Source organism: Primulina tabacum, chromosome 17 (assembly GCF_025594145.1).
Source record: "Primulina tabacum isolate GXHZ01 chromosome 17, ASM2559414v2, whole genome shotgun sequence".
Classification (NCBI taxonomy): domain Eukaryota; kingdom Viridiplantae; phylum Streptophyta; class Magnoliopsida; order Lamiales; family Gesneriaceae; genus Primulina; species Primulina tabacum.
In genome coordinates, this window is record NC_134566.1 from 2,068,442 (window position 1) to 2,085,417 (window position 16,976).

A 16,976-nucleotide genomic window follows, 5' to 3' on the forward strand; every position below is an offset into this window, starting at 1 on the left:
GCAACTGATGGCACCGGCGATCACCCCCCGCCCTCTTCTGCCCCGGGCCTCACATGCCCACCAGCTTCCGCTTGGTTCGTCCCCGAACCACACCGTACTAAGAGAGGTCGGCTCTGATACCAACTGTAACGCCCCAGATTCGACGACTGTCCTCACTGTATCAAGACGAGTCTTTACAGCGTGCTTATGTCCTCACTCACACGCACCCTAGAAAACTTCCCAGGAGGTCACCCATCCCAAAATTGCCCCAAGTCAACCACGCTTAACTTTAGAGTTCTTATGTGATGAGCTACCGAAAAGAAGATGCACCTTTGTGATATGAGTAGTACAAATCAAATCTTTTAAGCCCTCTTCAACTGTACAGTCCATTACATTGAACAGTCTCGGAATCCCTCTCATTCCCGTGTGGATCGGTTCATTCATGTTCCCTCCACCTAGAAGCCTGCCAGGAGCCGCTCATTGTCCGTGCAACTGATGGCACCGGCGATCACCCCCCGCCCTCTTCGGCCCCGGGCCTCACATGCCCACCAGCTTCCGCTTGGTTCGTCCCCGAACCACACTGTACTAAGAGAGGTCGGCTCTGATACCAACTGTAACGCCCCAGATTCGACGACTGTCTTCACTGTATCAAGACGAATCTTTACAGCGTGCTTATGTCCTCACTCACACGCACCCTAGGAAACTTCCCAGGTGGTCACCCATCCCAAAATTGCCCCAAGTCAAGCACGTTTAACTTTGGAGTTCTTATGTGATGAGCTACCGAAAAGAAGATGCACCTTTGTGATATGAGTAGTACAAATCAAATTTTTTAAGCCCTCTTCAACTGTACAGTCCATTACATTGAACAGTCTCGGAATCCCTCTCATTCCTGTGTGGGTCGGTTCATTCATGTTCCCTCCACCTAGAAGCCTGCCAGGAGCCGCTTATTGTCCGTGCAACTGATGGCACCGGCGATCACCCCCCGCCCTTTTCGGCCCCGGGCCTCACATAACCATTATAACAAGTAGTACGTATACATCCATATGAAGCAGTGGAAAATACTTTTAATAAAATAACTTTTCATGAACATGCATAACTTTAAACATTTCTTCCCTTTCATCATAACCTTTCCTTTCATAATACACATATATGTTTCCTTTTTATTGAATTCAGATCATTAATTGTAACTTTTGTTTCAGCTATTGGTCAATTGATCAATCTTATGTATAACCATGGTACCAGGCAGCGGGGACATCAGCGACACTCTCACCCATCAACTGAGATTTGGCATTACATATCATCATATCCTTTCGTATTCGTATTAGTTACAATCAAGTCACCTCCTTCAATCCTTTCATTATATTCATCACTTATAAAAATTTATGCATTTAACATTTTCCTTTTAAATCAAGCATACAACACGTCTTTTAGCATTTAACGTTTTTCATCATGAAATCCCATAATCTTTCAAAATAACCATTTTAACATTCATTATAGCCTTCATGGCACTGTCAGGACGTCTAATATTTTTCATGTGTAAAATGTCTGTTTTGCCCATTAAACTCTAACTTTCCCAATTTACCCTTTGACCTTAAAATGACGACCCAAATCCATTCAAATTTAACATAACACTTTAAAATGCACCCATAAATATTTATTAGACGTAAACTTAAGCTCATCGACTAATTTCTCAATTCGTTTTAAAAATTGAACCTACGTCCTCGTTTTAATCCGAATCGACTCTAAACTTAACCAAACTTGAACCATAGGTTATTAACACATAACCATACCATATGCAACTCAAATCAAGCCATTTAAAATCCTTGAACAAGCCTAAAAGGCTATTGAATTTTCTGCCCTTTTCACACGAAACCCTAGCCCCATAGAACATGGTTTCCTTCAATCCTAGACCCTAACCATCGTGACCAGCCCCCTAACCAGCCATCCTAGGACCTAGACTGAATCCTTAACAAGCTGTTGGACCAAGCCCTATAGGCCATACACGAACAACCCTCAAACTCGTTCCAAGACCTGTGCGACCCAAGCTTCCAACCTATAGCCTTCCTCCTTGCACCAGCCTTCCCTTAATCCATCTAGGATCATGACTAGACCCTCTTAGGATCCCTGGACACGTCCCAACAGCAGCCCATAGCCACGCCCTTCTATGAACCCAAAACCAAAACCCTATTTCCTCTACAACCCAAAATCGTGTAACCCTAGTGCACCGAAATCACGCGAGTGCGTGCATGATTATGCAATTTTCCATGTTGGACAGTGGGCGCTAGTGCGCGTCAGGTTATGTCTCGAGGCCTCTTTTGTACTTTACACGTGGCTTCATAAACGCGCAGTTGTTACTGTCTTCTTGGTCCTTAAACACTTGAATGTGTTGCAATGACCTCCAACTTGATTGACATGCTCCTCGAACTGTAACGTTCAAAAATCAGTCCACGTAAACTGCATCCATGCAAATTATTTAAATTGATTATTTATTTTATTTAATTGATTTTAAATTCTTAAATGATATATTTTATATGATTAAATATTTAAATTACATGATTTCATGAAATTAAGAATTTTGTCCGAATAAAATGATTATTTAGGATGAAAATTTTCTAAACATGCTAAGTCCAAGTTATTTGACGAGTCGAACCTTATTTTATCTGGTAAGCCGATTTTAGTTTAAAAAAATACTTTTATGGACCCGAAAGTTATTATTTTTGAAAACGATTTTGTAAAATTTTATTTTATATTTAATTGGGCCTTAATGGGCCTATTGTACCTAAGATTAATGGGTCAAATTACTTTCAAAGCAAGAGTCCTAAAAACTCTAAACTCTAGACTCCTAAATCACCTAAAACACTAAATTATAAAATCAAATCCTAGGCTTCTAGAGACTCCTAGTGGCCAAAAATCACACACAACAGACACACTAATTTTTTAAAATCCCAGAGCAAGAATCCAAGGTTGTTTGTCGCTTGTTTGCTCCTCTTCGCAATCCACGCAAAAGATTGAATATTCGAACGTTATCAACGCAAATACACGCTTCTAAACTTTTTTTTGCACCATTCAAATCATAATATGCATGTTTAATATTTAAAATCATGAAAACTATGTTGATCAAATTATTTTACGTTTAGACGTATATTTTTCAAAATTTTGATTTTTTACGCTTGTTTGAGACGCTTTATGATTTCTATGGACATGCTGCAAATAGGAGACAATTAGGGGTCGTAAAAAGTATCTTTTAAGGGAGGAACAAAGGCTAGACAGTAGCTAGAAGGGGCGCGCATGGGAAGAGGCTTGTGCACCTAAGGTTTGCTAGGGTTTTTAAGCTTGATTCCTCGGGAGGCTTGGCCATGAGGGAGGCTGCACCAGGGCTCAACCAGACTTGGTCAAGGCCCTATGCAAGCCACGTTCAGGAGATAAGGACGTAGGAGGTGGCTGGAACGGTGGCTCGAAGAAGGTGGAAGCCGCGAGCCCTAGGGTTTCTTGTGCATGGTGCGCGCGGCTCGACTGTGGATAGCTGGGGCTGGTGCACTGGTTCAGGGCTGGGTCAGGTAGGGTCCAGGAGGGTCTGGACAGGGTTTGTTCCAGGGTGGCTCGTGGTTTGGGTGAGGCGATCTGTTTTGGGAAGAAGGAGGTTCGGTTATGGTTTAGGCTAGGTGCAAGGGTCGAACCGTGGTCTGCGGGGGATCGAATCATGGTTCATGGGGGTAGTTTAGGGATGAAAAGCTTATATTTAAATTTTGGTAAGAAAATATTAAGTTTGAATTAATTTGGGTTTAAAACGCTTCACGGCTTAGTTATTAAGTCAATAAATCGAAATGCTCGGGTTTACGTTTAAGAAAAATATTAAAAGTCAAACTTAAGCTTATATGATGTTATGGGATATGCTCGAGTCAATAAAAGTAAGAAAATGTCAAAATTGGGAAGTTCGAAGTACAAGGGTAAAATGGTCATTTTATGTCCCGGGTAGTTCGAAATGTATGGCAATGTCCCGAAGAATCATAATAAATGCTAAATGATATTTTAAAATTCTTATGATGAAAATATGATAATTTTATGATATATACAAAGGCTGAACGATTTTTCCCGAACAAATGCTATTTTTGAAGGACACGATATTTTATAAATAAAAAGAAAGCAAAAATATTTTGAAGAATGTGAATTGACTGTGACACCAGAGATATAATGGGGATATCGTGAGAGAAAAGTCGCCAGAGGGAGCCCGTTTGCGGGAAAGGCCCCAGAGTGAGCCCGACAATCGTATTTCCATACTTGGCGACGGTCAGTGACGAGAGCTGCTGACGTCCCGCCCCCAGGTACTTGGTATAGTTAGACTTATCAGTCGACCATGATGATATGATATATAATAGTTACTTTCAAGGATCAAACTTCACCCAAAATGATATACGATGATGAAAAGCTTTATAATTTAATGATTGATAATTTACCTATGAACACGAGTTCTTACACCAGCTTATTTTATTAAAATATTTTTTTAAAGCTGCATGTGCATGTATATGTATTATTTGTTACATATGGTTAGAATGTGCTGAGTCATTAGGCTCACTAGGTTTGGATGGTTGCAGGTGAGGGGGATTATGAGAGAAGCGCTGACGCTTGAGTGGATCTGGTATGGTAGTACACTCTCGACAGAATTTTATTTTGCACATTAGATTAAGATTTAATATTTTAAAGTAAAGATTTTGAGGATTATTTATTTAAATATTTTATATTTTATTTTGAATTTTAGTTTTTGGATTATTTTAAAATTGACGTACGATTTTGTGGTTGATGATTTACGAATTTTATGCATTTAAGATTTTAAAATATTATTTGTTTATATTGGATGGTTTTGAAGTTAGAAGAAAATGTTTATATATACATAAAAAAAAATTTCTTAGTATTTATTTAAATTTTAAAGTTAAAAGTAAGGAACGTTTCACGAACCCTATTAATCTTGACGACATGTTTTTGGGCCCTTCTAGCTAGTCACCATGAGTTTTTGAAAAGTTTCCTTAAAACTTCTATTAGGTAAGATGGTGGACCAAAGTATTCTGCATGCTTTTCAAATGTGAAAGCTAGCATTTTGTTTTCAAATGTGGCAGGGTAGCAAAATGCACATTGTCAATGAATGGTTGGTGGCCGATAGAAATTGTATTTGGTTTCACATGCACGGGAGCTCTATTTCACGGGAGCTCTATAAATAGAGTCCCCCATCTCAATTGATATTCATCCCAGAAAAACAAAGCAATTACAAAGCTTTGTAAATAAGAGAGAAAAAAGAGATTTTTTTTTGTTCTCTTGTGTGAGTTAGAGAAATTATTTTTCTCGGTATACTCGGGTTTGGGAGTGAGAAATATTGAGTGTATTGGTGTATACACTTGTTCTAATATTTCTTCCAGTTATAAAGTTGCAGTAGCTCCGTGGACGTAGGCTTTATTTGGTGAACCACGTAAATCTTTGTGTTCTTGTTGATTATTTTATTCCGCATTTTTTGGGTGCTATTATCATCGTGATCGGCATCGCTTTGATGTAAGTTCCCAACAACTGGTATCAGAGCCTTGTTGTGAAAATTCTTAAAAATTCTGAGTATGCTCTGTGGTTGCAGCTTTTTCTGATCTTCCACATCAGAAAAGATTCTTTAGATTTTTGCTAAGGCTAAAGAAGTGATGACCAGAGATGATGGATGGACCGGGAATCAACAAGTTCGACGGAACATATTTTTCGTTCTGGCCGTTACAGATAAGAGATTATATGTACAGTAAGAAGCTGTATCAACCTCTATCAGGAAAGAAACCGGAAAAGATGGAGGATGATGATTGGGAGCTCCTTGACCGATAGGTGAGGTGTGATACGACTGACCCCAACGAAGAATGTGGCACATAACGTGGCGGAGGCAAAAACCACAGAAGAGATGATGTCCATTTTATCGGACATGTACGAGAAGCCATCAGCAAATAACAAAGTACATCTCATGAAAAAGTTATTCAACTTGAAAGTGGGTGAAGGTGCTTCGGTGGCTAAACACATCAATGAGTTCAACACGATTGTTTCTCAGCTAACCTCGGTTGAAATTAATTTTGATGATGAGATTCGTGCACTTATTCTTTTGGCGTCTTTACCAAATGTTTGGGAACCAATGCGGGCAGCGGTTAGCAACTCTCTTGGAAAAAGAAAGCTACAATTCAATGATGTCAGAGATCAAATTCTTGTTGAAGAAGTTCGCAGATGGATTCGGGTGAAGGAACTTCATCGAGATCTGCTCTAAATCTCGAGAACAGAGGAAGGGGCAGGAGTGGCGAAAAGAGTTCCAACCGATGGCGCGGTAGGTCCAAGTCAAGAAATGGAAAAGACAAAAGCAATTTTGAAAAGATTTTGAAGTGTTGGAGCTGTGGTGAAACTGGTCACTTGAAAAAGAACTGCAGATCAACGAAGAATAATTCCAATGCTGTCACTGAGGAAGTACATGATGCTCTGCTATTATCCATGGAAAGCCCTGTTGATTCTTGGGTTATGGACTCGGGAGCTTCGTTTCATACCACTGGTGACCGCGATGTATTTGATAATTACATCACTGGCGATTACGGAAAAGTTTTCCTGGCTGATGAAAAACCCTTAGAAATTGTTGGTATGGGTGATGTACGGATGAAGATGTCAAATGGATCCGTCTGGAAAATCAACAAAGTCAGACATGTGCCAAAATTGACACGCAATCTGATCTCGGTGGGACAGCTCGATGATGAAGGACACAATGTGAACTTCGGTGATGGTTCCTGGAAAGTGAGCAAAGGAGCTATGATTGTTGCTCGAGGAAAGAAAACGGGAACACTGTATATTACTTCCAGTTGCAGAGACACATTAGCAGCTGTGGATTCTGGAGCCAATTCAAGTCTATGGCATTATAGACTTGGACATATGAGTGAGAAGGAATGAAGATGTTTGTGTCAAAAGGAAAGCTACCAGGATTAAAGACTGTTGAACACCAACTATATGAAAGCTGTATCTTTGGAAAGCAGAAGAAGGTGAGTTTTTCAAAAGGCGGTAGAGAACCGAAAGCTGTAACGTCCCGAAAATTTAAAGATCTACGCTAACCACATGCACAAATTATTAAATTCGTTTGTATTTTAATTATATGTTTTAATTGCATAAATTAATTTTGTTGTGCATTTTGACATGTTTAAAATATATTTTCTTCATGGTTGCATTAAAATGTAATTTTTAAGGATTATTCAAGTTGCGATCGAAGAACGGAGACCGAGGGCTGAAAAATAAAAAATGTTTTTTATTAAATAATTTTTTAAATTATTTAAAATATGATTGTGGGTTTTTCTTATTTTTGAAAATAAGGGGTTTTGAGGTGATTTTAAATGCCGGGGCGTGATTTTTATCGGTGTTGGATTTTCAACAAAAATACGAACTTTTTGGCAACCCGGCTATTAAATTCACAAAATTATTTTAGTAAAACTATTTTAATGTTTAATTAAATCCTAATTAAGACTAATGGGCCTAAATTGTTGGCTTAATAGGCCTAAAGCCTTGTTAGTGATTAATTAGTATTTAAATATGTTAAACCCTGCCCAAAACCCTACACTACACGCCACTTTTCTGAATTTGCTCTCCAAAACTCATTAAAGTACACGGCACACACAAAAAATTTTGAGGCAAAATTCGGTGGAAGCTTCAAGGAGATTTCAAGCCACGGTTCTTGTCCGTTTTTCGCAAATCGTCAACGGTTTTTCGTGCGTTAACTACGCAAAGGCACGCATAATCCTCCCCTTCAAACATCATCACACCATATTATGATTTATTGCATATTTTGAATGAAACATTAAGAACCATGATGATTATTTTCGAAGTTGCATGCACATGGGTTTTAAAACTTGAGTTTTGTTTACCAAAAACATGTATTTGTATTGATTAAGGGCTGCCAAGATATAGGTAACGATCAAGCATTGTTTTATATGAAATTAGAGCCCTAGAACATCACCTAAACAACCACACGATCATGAGAATAATCTGAGAAGCAAGCTGCTGTCATGTGAGGTCAAGGGCTTCGGTTTTGTGCTCCACGGCTAGGCTTGATCTTGGCTTGGTTCCAGGGCTATCCCGGGGCGTCGGGGTGTCAAGGGTAGGGTCTTAGCCATGCTATGAGTCGAAACAAGTGGGCTGGGAGGAGTCCTATCCATCGAGGACTCCTACCCGAGAAGTGAGTCAAGTTGCGCGCAGGTTGCAGGCTTGCGCAGGGGTGTGAGGCTTGGCCTGGGGTTCAAGGTCTGGGCTAGAGTGTGTCCTAAGGGTCCTAGGCGAGTGTTGGAGAGGCTGATTAGAGGGCCAAGTCATTGGCTAGAGTCCTAGGCACCTAAACAAGAGTCCTTGTCCATAAGGGAGTCTCGGCCAGCTTATGTTAGGGGTTGGGGGCTTCGGTTTTGAGTTGGGGAAGGTTTCCGTGGGTCCCTAAGGTCCAGTAGGGTGTCTAAGGGTGTGGGTCATGGTTTGGTTCATCATGGTTCGAGGGCGGCTCGAGAAAATTGAAAGATGACTTGGTGCTAACCAATTAGGGTCAAGTTAGGATTTTCTAAACTTAAATAAGTGAAAAACGGCTCACGGGGGTCGAGTCGTGGTTCACAAGGGCTAAAATAATATAAAAAGACTAAGTTTTGAATTTAGGAATTTTATATTAAAGTTTAGGATTTTTCGGAATTAAAACGCCTTCAAAACGACTAATTACGAATTAATTAAAAAGCCTAGTTTTTAAGCTAAATAAAATTATGAGGATTTTAATTTAAGCTTAAATAATTATTTGGGACATGTTAGAGTCAAAGAAATCAAGAAAAAGTCAAAAACGTAATATGTCATGTCCAGGGGTAAAACGGTCTTTTTACACCGAAAAATTAGTAAACATCATGACAGTGTCCTAAATGCTATTTTATATGCTAATATGATTATTTTCAATGATTATGGATGTTGATGAATTTTTATATGTTAAATTATGATATTTAAATGTCTATGATTTTTATGATTTAAATTGAACATTTAAAAGATATGTTGCATGCTTGGTTTCAAAATAAAATGATCTTATATGCATGTTTTTATTAAGTGATGAAAATACGAAACGTTGAAGGACGTGAAGGGATTGTGACTACTACATGTTGGAGATATCGTGAGCGTTATGGTCCCAGTGGGAGCCCGACGATCGTGTTTCCTTGAATACGGATACGAATACGAATACGAATATGTTAATACGTTGGCCAGGGCCCAGTTGACTGGTGAGAGTGTCGCTGGTGTCCCCCGCCGCCCAGTACTGTGGTTTTCTCTAGATGGATCCATCGTCCAATACGATTAAGAATACGAGTCACAATCACGATCTGAATTGAACAAACACGAACATGAATATGAATATGTTGATACGAATATGAATATGAATACAAATATGAATATGAATATGAATATGTTGATATGAATATGTTTATGAAAATGGTTATGAAAAAGGATCATGAAAATGTTTTTAAAGTTTATGCATCATGAAAATGTTTACGAAAATGGTTATGTTTGAAGTTTATGCATCTTCATGAAAAACGATATTTTAAGTACAAGTATTTTTCACTGTTATATGTTAACTGTATTATGTATTACTTGTTATCAAGGATATGATGTGTTGAGTCTTTAGACTCACTAGGTGTGTATGATTCAGGTGATATTAATAACTATGATATTGGAGGTCTTGATGGGTGACTTGCTGGACTGTCGGTGCACATAACCCGAGGACCAGCGCTTCTATTTTCCGCATTTAAGTTTTGATTTTAAGTTAAATATTTTTACGACATTTTATTTATGCTTTTTGAGGATTTTGAGAGGTTTAGTATGAGCTACACTTTTCAACATATAGTACTCTTTAGGTTTGATAAAACGTTTTACGATTTATTGTTTTGACTATTTCCCTTTGGATTTTCAAATATTAGTTGGATGGTTATTTTAAAATGGTGCAAAAGTTTTTTTATGTATATATATATGTGTAGGCCGAAAGTTGAGAGTTTAAAAAAAAAATTTAGTACTTTTTAAGGAAAACGATTAAGCAGACGTTTCAAAAGCAGCAAAGTTGGAGCTGATTTATACTGATGTATGGGGACCATCCCCTGTGACATCCCTTGGAGGCTTGAGATACTATGCCACATTCATTGACGATTCGAGTAGAAAAGTTTGGGTTTATTTTCTGAAAAATAAATCTGATGTTTACGAGACCTTTAAAAGGTGGAAAGCCATGGTGGAAAATGAGACCAACTTGAAGGTGAAGTGCTTACGGTCTGACAATGGTGGAGAATATGAAGATGATGAGTTCAAGAAATATTGTGCACAGAACGAGATCAAGATGGAGAAAACCATTCCTGGTACACCTCAACAGAATGGTGTAGCTGAAAGGATGAACATGACCTTGAATGAACGCGCAAGGAGCATGAGATTGTATTCTAGATTGCCAAAATCATTCTGGGCTGATGTTGTTAACACTGCAGCATATCTGATCAATAGAGGACCTTCGATACCGCTTGACTGCAGAATACCCGAAGAGGTATGGAGCGGCAAAGAAGTAAACATTTCTTTCTTGAAAGTGTTTGGATGTCTATCCTATGTTCATATTGATTCAGCAAGCAGAACAAAACTTGATCCGAAATCAAATAAGTGCTTCTTTATTGGTTATGGAGATAATGAATTTGGTTATCGTTTCTGGGATGACCAAAATCGGAAGATCATTCGGAGCAGGGATATAATCTTTAATGAGCAACTTTTGTACAAGGACAAGTCAGATATTGGAGCTGGAGATGAATGTCCTGAAGTCAAGAAGACTGATGAAGTGCCATTGACATATATTCATGTGAATGAATCGAAAACCAGTAACCAGGAAAATGAAGAAGAAACTGCACAAGATGATGACCCACAAACTCCGGTGATTGAACTCAGGAAATCTTTGAGAACCATTAGACCACCTGAGAGGTACTCCCCTGCACTTCACTATATTTTGCTGACAGACAAAGGTGAACCGGATACCTATGAAGAGGCAATGCAAAATGATGATTCAACCAAGTGGGAGTTGGTCATAGAAGATGAGATGTATTCACTGTCATCCAATCAGACGTGGGAGTTGACAGAACTTCCACAAGAAAAAAAGGCGTTACATAACAAGTGGGTGCACCGGTTAAAAGAAGAGCATGATGGTAGCAAGCGGTACAAGGCAAGACTTGTTGTAAAAGGCTTCCAACAACGGAAAGGAATTGATTACACCGAGATTTTCTCTCCGGTGGTTAAATTAACCACTATCAGGACTATACTTGGACTAGTGGCAAAGGAAGACTTACATTTGGAGCAGTTGGATGTAAATACTGCGTTTCTTCATGGTGATCTAGATGAAGAAATTTATATGAAGCAACCACAGGGCTTTGAAGTACGAGGAAAGAGAAAATGGTGTGCAAACTTCAGAAGAGCTTGTATGGTCTCAAACAAGCTCCTAGACAGTGGTACAAGAAGTTTGATAGATTCATGAGTGAAAATGGTTTCCTAAGGTGTCAAGCCGATCACTGTTGTTACGTGAATAAGCTTGATGGTTCTTATATCATACTACTGCTATATGTAGATGATATACTGATAGATGGAGCTTGTCTAGAAGAAATTGATAAACTCAAGAAAGATTTATCGAAGGAATTTGCCATGAAAGATTTGGGTGCTGCAAAGCAAATCCTTGGAATGAGGATCTTTAGAGACCGGGTGAATGGATTCTTGAAGTTATCTCAAGAAGAGTACGTGAAAAAGGTGGTTAGCAAATTTAATACGGATGAAGCTAAATCTATGAGTACTCCTTTGACTAGTCATTTCAAACTAACCAAAGCACAATCACCATCGACGGAGCAGGAGCAGGCTTATATGAATAAGCTTCCTTATGCTTCTGCTGTCGGAAGCCTCATGTATGCAATGGTGTGTACAAGACCAGACATAGCACATGCAGTGGGAGTTGTGAGCAGGTTTATGAGTAATCCAAGAAAGCAACACTGGGAAGCAGTTAAGTGGATTCTCAGGTATTTGAAAGGTACTGCTAGTTGTACTGTATGCTTCAGGAGGTCAAAATTGGACTTACAGGGTTCTGTTGATGCCGATATGGGTGGTGACCTGGATGGCAGGAAAAGTACTACTGGATATGTATTCACATTAGGTGGTACAGCTGTAAGCTGGGCGTCTAAGCTGCAAAAGATTGTTGCGCTTTCGACTACTGAGGCTGAGTATGTTGCAGTTACAGAAGCTAGTAAGGAGATGATATGGTTGAGATCCTTTCTGGAGGAATTGGGTCAGAAGCTTGAGAGTAGAAAATTACACTGTGACAGTCAGAGTGCTATTCACTTAGCAAAAAATCCTGTTTATCATGCTAGGACAAAGCATATACAGGTTAGGTACCATTTTATCATATCAGTGCTGGAAGATGGAGTCTTGATGCTGGAGAAGATTCCTGGAAGTAAAAATCCAGCTGATATGCTCACGAAGACGGTAACCATTGACAAACTGAAGTTGTGTTCAACTTCAGTTGGACTGCAAGTATAAATAGAGATATATAAGCTGATGCAATGATGGTGTGAAGACATGATTGAAATCAAGTCTTCAAGTGGGAGAAATGTTAGGTAAGATGGTGGACCAAAGTATTCTGCATGCTTTTCAAATGTGACAGCTAGCATTTTGTTTTCAAATGTGGCAGGTAGCAAAATGCACATTGTCAATGAATGGTTGATGGCCGATAGAAATTGTATTTGGTTTCACATGCACTGGAGCTCTATTTCTCCCCCATCTCAATTGATATCCATCCAAAACAAACAAAGCAATTACAAAGCTTCGTAAATAAGAGAGAAAAAAGAGAGTTTTTTTCTCTTGTGTGAGTTAGAAAAATTATTTTTCTTGGTATACTCGGGTTTGGGAGTGAGAAATATTGAGTGTATTTGTGTATACACTTGTTGTAATATTTCTTCCAGTTATAAAAGTTGCAGTAGCTCCGTGGACGTAGCCTTTATTGGGTGAACCACGTAAATCTTTGTGGTCTTATTGATTATTTTATTCCGCATTTTTTGGGTGCTATTATCATCGTGATCGACATCGCTTCGGTGTAAGTTCCCAACAACTTCTTGTTTCGCCTCTTGTTATTCGTCCTTCCGAAAATTTTAGTGGATCCCATACTTTTTAGGAGTTTGATAATTCACGATCGCATCATTTAGGACAAAATTAAATTTTATCCATCAAGATTCAAGGGTCCGGATACGTGTCATATTCTTATGTTCCTTTCGGAGAAACTCATATGTGATTGGGAAAGAGTTTGCCTGGTTAGAAATGATTTTATTTCTTCACAATCTTGTTAAAAGATGATGTCGTGACTTAGTGACTCCTGGCGAGAGAGTTGCATATGACCTCACTCACCCTAGCCATCCAATTCACCTTCGAAACCTAATGACACCTGATAAAATTCTAAGCCATGAAAACTGAATATACTTTTATAGGCTACACATCAGTGATGTGTGGAATGAGTCGAACTATGATAATTATCAGAATCAAAAGGTTTCATGGATAAGTATTCTTTTCTAGGAGAACTTTGGATAAATAATTAAAACTCAAATCCTTCATACATCCTTTTTGTAACCATAATTACATATGATGGAAAAATAAATGAAGGATTTCCTTCCAGAAGTATCAGGATGTCACTGAACACTAAACTGAGGAAGGTCTACACAGAAAATCCGAGAATGGGACTCCATCTCGAGGTCAAGTGATCTTGCATGAATAACACATCAATTCCGTTTGAATTTGTCTGTGTAAATGAACCCTGGTCTCTGGTAATGTGTATGTGAAACCAGCTTTCACTTCTTGTTGAACCCAAATAGAGATTTAATCGCATTGATGGCGTTTTCATTTATAAATGATTCATCATATTTCTTCAAAAGAGACTCAAATTCATCAGTTTTCCTTACATTAGCAAGGTCAGGATCTGTTCGGATTCTCTGTCAATAGTGGTAACATGGGATCAACTCAAAAAATATCTGAACAAGAGTTGAATGCACCAAGATAATATTTGTGAAATTGCCCCAGATAAGAAAACAGATTTCTATTATAGAATAATAGCTACATTTGGATTTTGATCCTGTCAACTTACCTTAAAGTCTTCAAATCCATCTTTCAAGGCATCACCAAGAGCTGAAAGTGCAGCTTTTATCTGGCACGAGTAAGAGAAGACAGTAAGGGATCTAAACTGTAAGCTACAACAATTATGCTGAGATTGAATGCCATCAGGGTGTTTGACTAAGTTTATAAGCAACTTAAACATGGATCAATTTTGTACTACGCTTGGTGCCATATTATTTGCTCTATTCAATAAATTTTGCCATGTGCCCTAGTATAATAGATATGATATATATCCAGCTAAAATACAAGATATCTGGAGAACAATCAGTTAATGCTGCATAAGATGTAATAATAAATGTAGAAGAAGACTTGCAAATGGTTCAAACATCAACCATCTAAAATGGATTAAAGTGTGTATATTATCATGCTTCATGTTTCACCAATGGTTCACAACTACCCAATATTTAGCTTGATAGTAACAGATGCACCTTACAGTTTCATACGGAGGTTTGTTGACAGTGAAAAAAAATCTCATGTCTACTTTACAGCTTTTAATTTCCGCAATATTTATCCACAAGTTCTACATTTTTTTCTATCCACCCACATACTTGATTTACTAACCATTTTCAACCTGCAACTTTTTGCAACAATGCAAAACTGTTTTAGACTGATCTGGTGTGCAGAAACTTGTTTGAAAATGAGAATTTTTGAATCAGCTAAATTTGGCCCTCTGCTCTTAGGCCATTTTCAACTCCCAAACCTTTAAAACAAAGTCTCATTAATTTACAAAATAAGATGATAGAAGCCTGTGATCTCTTCTTCTAAAAGGAATTTAAAATCTTTGAACTCCAGTTCCTTCAGCATTAAACTAGAAAGATTGGCAAAAAAAGCATCTATGAAGCTTGTGGGATCTAACACAAACTGAGTTAAAAGAGAAACCTTTTAGCACAATATACAATATAAGTAACATAAAGTAACTGAGATTGGGATGTTGCTGGTGGAGGAGATTAAATGAGACATTTAGAAACATAGTATCATATGATAACTTAAACCAGAACTGCAAACAAAAATTGGTTTAAGCATCTACAAAGTTACCTGATTAAGCTTTGAATAACAGCAAGCTACATTGTAACTCGCTACAGCAGATTCCTCTGGTTCGGGTTTAGAACCTAATACCGACTCAAACTTCTCTAAAGCCTCATTGTATTTTCCAATCCTTCAGTGATGGTTCAAAGAAACAAATGATTGGTCATAGGTTTATGTGAGATTCATGACTATGCTACATGGGTCTTACTTGTAAAGCTGCAATCCTTCACGAAGGTCCTTCTCTCTTTGCTCCTTCTGTTCTTTTTTCCTTACGTAGTTTTGCAACTATATACAGTCAAGTTCAAAGCAGTGCTCCAATGATTAATCATTGGGTTGGTGAACAAATAGAAACATCAACTTGTAACTATATTTCAAGAAATACACAACTCACTTGAATTTCCCGAACTTTGTTACTAATAAAACCTGCGTTCCTCTCATTTCTTATTATTTCCTTTTCCGTCAATTCACCGGTGTTATCCAACTTCCCTGATATTAGCAAGGCAAAAAATGATCACATACGGATGATATGAATAAATCCTCCAATTAAAAGCTTAAGTTGGTTGGGATGTTATATCTTTAATATTTCAGAGTTTCTAACAGATACATGAGACGTTAATGATCAAATGAATCTTCTAAGAATTCTCTTGTAGAATCAATTTCAGGTTTCCTTAAAAAATTAAATGGCTCCATACACACACCAGGTTCTGTGCAATAGCGTGTTGAGGAGAGCAAACATGTTAAACTCAAGTCTCTTTGTTAAAAAATTTCATGAACATATATATCTAGGCCAATGAGTTTCCAAGTTCGTAACACTCACTAAGCTAATTTATAATCGATGCATTCAAAAATCTATTTCATAATCTTTTGACCGTTTATAAAAAACTCAAGCTTGACAAAAATGGAGTTCATGTCAAATGGGTCTAAAGTGTCTCCATCACATACCATCTCTCTTTTGCATTTTCATGAGCAGTGGACCTATTCTTTGCCGAATGGTGTACATTGTTCTTCCGTACTCAGCAGCTGGCCATATTTCATCCCCAAAAACTGCACTGCATCATACTCAAACTACTTTTATCCAACCAAGAAAAAGAGGAATAATCCCGAAAGCAAGCACCCAACAGTTTGAAGCACAATCATCACTCATCATGTCAAAATAGCGAAACATAAAAGCAAAGTACCTGGTAGCAATCACTCTATCCCCAACAGAGAACTTGCCAGATTTATCAGCGGACCCACCAGCTGCAATGGCGTCAATGTAAGTCCCTCCGTCCCTACCTTTTATGAATTTCAACCCAAATGGCTGAATCAACTCAACTTCATACTCTTCATATTCCGAACCGGATTTCGGGGTCTCAGAGGCTCTAACCACCAAAACGGAAGGTTTTGGATGATTGCAGAAAGTGATCGGCGGGGTGAGAAATTGATGATTCTTGAGCTTGATGACCGAATAGAGTGATGGGTATTGCTTGGTGGGTTGAGAAGTAGCTGCGGCGGTCAGGGGTGGGGAAGAACAAAGGCCACACGAAGCCATGGAAGAGATGAGAGGGAGGAGTGGCTACGGTGAGCCGTTCAAATGTAAAATGGTTCTGCCACGTCGCCAAACGATTCCGATTGTATTTTCTTATTTTTTTAAAAATTATGTTTATAACATTAAAATAAGGAAACAAATATCACTTTACGCCCCTGTAGTTTCTCACATTTCAAGATAATCCCGAAACTAGAGAAATTTCATTCAGGACTTCAAATAAAAAATTAAAAAAAAAACT

At 38.3% G+C, this 16,976-nt stretch overlaps 1 protein-coding gene across 1 annotated transcript; it reads right to left on the reverse strand.

The window, feature by feature from the left end:
* Positions 1-13,564: 13,564 nt before the first annotated feature.
* LOC142531337 (protein MET1, chloroplastic) lies at positions 13,565-16,835 on the reverse strand. The gene is made up of 7 exons (XM_075637436.1): positions 16,389-16,835; positions 16,153-16,259; positions 15,602-15,696; positions 15,419-15,495; positions 15,220-15,340; positions 14,156-14,215; positions 13,565-14,003 (listed from the first exon to the last, which is right to left on the reverse strand). The coding sequence occupies exons 1-7, from the start codon at positions 16,739-16,741 to the stop codon at positions 13,863-13,865; spliced, it is 954 nt and encodes a 317-aa protein (XP_075493551.1). The 5' UTR covers positions 16,742-16,835; the 3' UTR covers positions 13,565-13,862.
* Positions 16,836-16,976: the final 141 nt, after the last annotated feature.